General features: G+C 38.6%; 1 protein-coding gene across 1 annotated transcript; it reads left to right on the top strand.

The window, feature by feature from the left end:
* The first annotated feature begins 895 nt into the window (after window positions 1–895).
* On the top strand, window positions 896–1,891 carry LOC106654750. The gene is made up of 3 exons (XM_014374750.2): window positions 896–1,085; window positions 1,157–1,271; window positions 1,335–1,891. Exons 1-3 carry the CDS (start codon window positions 1,060–1,062, stop codon window positions 1,827–1,829), a joined length of 636 nt encoding a protein of 211 aa, XP_014230236.1. The 5' UTR covers window positions 896–1,059; the 3' UTR covers window positions 1,830–1,891.
* Window positions 1,892–5,268: the final 3,377 nt, after the last annotated feature.

Below are 5,268 nucleotides of genomic sequence, written 5' to 3'. Positions count from 1 at the left end.
TCGGTCCTAATCCGCGAGAGGCGGCAAATGTTCGCCGCACGGGGTAAGGTACACATAAAGTCATGTCGAGCGCGAGATGCACCAAACACTCGGGCTGATTTTTGCATCTCCATTTCGCCGACTACGGCACTGACACGCGGGTAAGGTAACGGAGATTTCACGTCTTACGGATATTTGTATGTTTGTATGAAGTATACGTACGTGTTCCGAAGTGCCTAGCCCATGAAGTGCCGCAAGATGTTGAAAAAAATTTGTAAATAACTGCAATGAATGCTTTAGCAAGAATGATGCACTCGGAGATATACTCATATTTATTTAGGAGTTGAAAAAGAGTTAGACTCTCAATGACATTGGCACCTTTCAACGTGCAACACCCGTAAAAATCTTGCCCCTACTCAATTACATTATCGAGAATTTAAAATACTAGTGATATGAAGCGCGCTCGCGCACGCCAACTTATCACGTTAAAATTAAAATTACCAATGATTTACAAATATAAACATTTAAGCAAACGCCACTTTTAAATTTTCCCATTAAAATAATTATATGATCGACCGGCGCGAGATTCCGACCAATCATCAAGCGAGGCGCAGTTACTCCTCGACCAATGAGGTGACGAATAAAACGACTTCACATCATTTTTTTAAAGAAGAAGAAAAAAAAACGTGCTCAGTACAATCACGTGCCACAATAAGTTCAATTTTCGTTTGCGTGAACGTTTTTCCGAATAAATCATATGTACGTGTAAAGAAATTATGCTTCTGCAATGATTACCATTTTCATGTAATTTTAATGCGTACATCCAGTCGACGGTAGAGGGGGAAATTATCGCCAAGGAGCTATCACAATCGCAGGGTCGCCTCGTCAATATACGAGCAGTGCGTGCAGACGCAAGAGTACAGTAGAGAAACTACATTCTACATTTAGTTAGCTAGTGTTTACAAATTGGTGAGTTCGAGGTAAAGTGTTGTCTATTCCACTCAAGGCACATAACCTTAAATATTTTTTCGGTGTGTTTCGTGAAAATTTACTCTGTGGTTACACATAATCAACCGAGTGATGGAAAATAAAGATGACACAGTTAGGTATTACTTTTTTTTATCATATCATGATATTTTTCTAAACGATCACTACATCAAATAAAATTATTCTTTAGAATGAAAAAGGATCCGAGCCAAATTTTGACGATAGAAAGTGACGATCATTTTTTCGATTCCATGAATTCTTGCAAAGCCGAAAACTTTGAAACATCCCATCTTGATAAACCATCAGTGAGTTTAATGATTTTAATTATATTCTGTTCTCCCAAAACTATTATACAATTTTTGTTTTAGGCAAATTACATAGATAAGAATGCAGCGTTACCAGAGAGAATAAATAAAAATTTATCCATAGTTTTTGAGTGCGGATATGTTAAATCGGAATCGAAGTCATTATCGACAAAAGTTTGCAAAACTGAGTACCGAAGTTGTGAACCTATGGTGAAAATAGAAAATGAAAATCAGCCTATTGACATGAATGAAAAAATATTCATAGATGTTGAATACAAAAATGTTAAGCTTGAACCGATGTCATTTTCGACAAACTTATGCAAATTTGAGCATCAAAATTTTCTACCCATCGTAAAAATGGAAAACAAAAATAAGACCGATGACATGAATAAAAATATATTCATTGATTTCGAGTCCAAAGGTATTAAATCTGAACAGAAGTCTTTATTGACAACCATCAGTAAAACTGACGATCAGAGCTATGCACCTATTGTGAAAGTAGAAAACTCTATTCATACCAGATACTTAGAATACAAAAGTCTAATGATTTTGATTTAAAAAAATTTCAATTATACCCCATTAAAAATTAACAAACATAAAAAGATTAAAATGTTTATAAACAAATCTAAAAATAAAGTATCCTGTAGACATAAAATGAGTCGAAAAAAGTATAAAAGAAAAGTGATTTTAAAAACACATACTACAACGCAGTCGTTTGAATACGTAAGTCATCTTAATGGTCACATAAATGCAGTACATGTTCGTCGCAAACCCTTTGAATGTGATATCTGTCACAAATCATTTGGGCAAAAAGGTCAACTCAAACTTCACGTCAACACAGTACACAATAAAAGCAAACCTTTTGAATGTGACATCTGTCACAAATCATTTGGAGAAAAAGGTACCCTAAAAAGACACATAAATGAAGTACATGTTCGTAGCAAACCCTTTGAACGTAACATCTGTCACAAATCATTTGGGCAAAAAAGTTACCTCAAATCTCACATAAATTTAGTACATGAACGTAAAAAACCCTTCGAGTGTGAAATCTGTCACAAATCATTTGCTCGAGAGGAACATCTTAAAATTCATATTAGTATAGTACCTAATCGGAGCAAACCCTTCGAATGTGAAATTTGCCACAAATCATTTGGATACAATGGTAACCTCAAGAAACACAAGTGCAGTACATATTCAGGACAATTCCATTGAATGTAGGATGTAAAAGCAGTTCATAGTCAAAGCCAATCATCTGATGCGAGATTAGTTTCGAGACATTGAGCCCAATGAAGATTTCTACGCTGACAAGTACGCATTGTAATTTTGAAAATCTCATACATAAATATCCTTTAATAAAATTTTTCAAACGTTTATTCATTTTTTCGTTAATGTAATACCCCGTTAACCCACATTTCGTCAATTATACTAAAATTTTAAAAATGTTTACTTCAAAAACCTTCGCAATGTGAAAATTCAGCTTATCCGCTGCAAAGTATATTGACTCCAATCGACTACGAACCTTAGTTATTATGAATTTAACAAAATCAAAACTCTTGTTTGTAAGTATACTTCGATAAGTTAATTTTTAACAGATTGTTACCACTGACGAAAAAGAATTCATCAATAAATTAAAAAGTATTCGTATCTGACTTCTTCATTGAGGTTGCTCAAGCACTGTACAAGCAAAAATCAAAATGTAACCGATAAAAATGTTCAATTCTAGCTCGATGGCTCGTTGATCACGGGCGAACCAAACAATACAACTGAACAATCGATGAACACCCTCGTGCAGTTTCTGCCTCTTTCAACACTTTTTTCTCTTCACCCCGCACCTTTTCCTCGGAAGTTTCTCATTAATTTTTCTCTTGCAAAGAGCCGAGCGCGCGCAAAACTTCTTGCGAATATCGCGTAATTCCGAACTGTAGACAAAACGATACACAGGCTCGCGTTTATGTATTATATACATTTTCCTATCTCTTCATCCAACGCGAACTCGAGCTCAAAAGAGAGTGAGAGAGAAAAGGCAGTAGCCATCGGCAGCGGCGGCGGCGTCAGACGTTTTATATAAATCGTTTATGCAAAGAGAGCGTGCATAATCAGATCATAATAAAGGAATATAGAGCTTGCGCGCATGCACACGCGTGCGTATAACATTAAAGCTGGCCTACTGTTGGTGGCACACGTTTGTGCAGTTCAAGTTTTATTGTGTGTGTAATGTGTGTGTGTGTGTGTGTGTGTGTGTGTGTGTGTATGTGTACGCGTCACGCGGCGGCTCTCTTTGCCTATTCTCATGCATCATTGACGACATAAAGCCGGCCGATATCTCCGTCGACCTGCAATTAACACCGGTTTTCTTTTCTTTATTCTTGGCTCTTTTTCTTTTTCCGTTTTTTTTTTTTTTTTTTTTTTTTTTTTTTTTTTTTTTTTTTTTTTTAAGAAAAAAAAGCGCTACTACACACGCGACATCAAAGGGTCCGCGCGCGCTTTCGAAGAGGATTACAACGTCGTGGAGCTTCTTATGTGTGAGTGGAGCACGAGCTTAAACACGTACGCGGATATATACCTACATCGTATGTATGTGGAGCTACGTTATTCGTTATAGCTACCGGCTTTTATAGACGAGTAAAGTGCCGCTGTAGCTGCACTTTTCGTTGATCCTTTTATAACCTGCGCACAAAAATTCTCTTTCTCTCTCCGGGAAGGCGCTAATGATCGTGTAGACTTCGTTTTAAATGAAAATCAGTTCACTGGGTTCGAAAGAGGCGCGCGAGCTCGTTCGATGACTCGTTAATGAAACTCGATTTGTTTCCGCTCGCAATTATATCCTCCTTGTTTTCCTTTTATTATTTTTCAATTTTGTATGATAAAACATCGATCATTTTACCCTCGTTTCCCCGGAATACTGCACCTACCTGTATTTAATTACAAATTGCACGACTCCAAAGTACAAATGCGCTCACACAGAGCCCGAGACATTCCAGCGTTGCTGCTGCTGCTGCCGCTGCTGCACGTAAACAAACCATACAATATACAGAGTGCAGCAGGTATTATACACTGCACTAATAAAATCTCATTACTCGTGAACAGCATAATTTGCCGCGATGCTAAGTGGCCTGTAGACATACGCAGATATTATATTCTTTGCGTGCGCTGCAGTGCACAACGCGCCGAGTTCTTTTTCTCTCTTTCTCGTGCTCTCTCGGTCTTCTTTCTTCGGTGGAGGAGGATTATAACCCGCTGAACGCGGACACTTCTCGTGTTGTGCGTCAAAAGAAAAATGCACGCGCGGCGCGAAAAAGGCATTTAATAGCCCGCGGCGATCGACTCGAATTATTGTTTACATTATACTCGTTATCATCTCTTGGACGTATACAAGACGTTTACACATGCGCACAGAATATTTGTCAAAAATCCAAGTAAATCCGCGCAAAAACAGATGTACAGAGATGAAAGGGTTGATTTTCCGAACTGCGAGTTGGTCTATGCTCAGCCTCGCGCGTACACGATTGTCTGTGTACTTGCACACGCGAGAGAGAGAGAGAGGCCTAACGAGGTTTTTGCGCTGAGGTAAGGTTTTCAGCTTTCTGTCTGTCTCTCTCGCTCTTACTACTACGCCAAGAGGGAGTTGAGGTAGAGAGAGAGAGAGAAGGACTATTATGATAATTGAGGGGCTGCTGGCTGCAGGGCAACGGGCTGTACCCACAAACCAGAATCCTCTCTTTCTCTCTCTCAGCTCATTCTCATTCTCTCGTCTCATCATCATCTGCCTATAACTGCTTTGGCGTTCCTCAGCTCTCATTGTATCTTCTTCGTATACGCTTCTTCCGTTGCTGCCTCTGCATGTGCACCAACGCTGCTAAACTTATATATAAAGTAGGCTTGTATACTGGCCGTATATACGAAAGAGAGAGAGAAGAGTCTGAAATTTCAGTTGTCGGCGGGCTGTAGAATTTACTCAAGTATTATAAGTACGCGCGAACGCGCCGACATGGAAAAC

Source organism: Trichogramma pretiosum, unplaced genomic scaffold, assembly GCF_000599845.2.
Source record: "Trichogramma pretiosum strain Unisexual culture from Peru unplaced genomic scaffold, Tpre_2.0 scaffold46, whole genome shotgun sequence".
In the NCBI taxonomy this organism is placed as follows: domain Eukaryota; kingdom Metazoa; phylum Arthropoda; class Insecta; order Hymenoptera; family Trichogrammatidae; genus Trichogramma; species Trichogramma pretiosum.
Note: the sequence above shows the minus strand (reverse complement) of the source record. Positions and strands in the feature narration are given on the sequence as shown.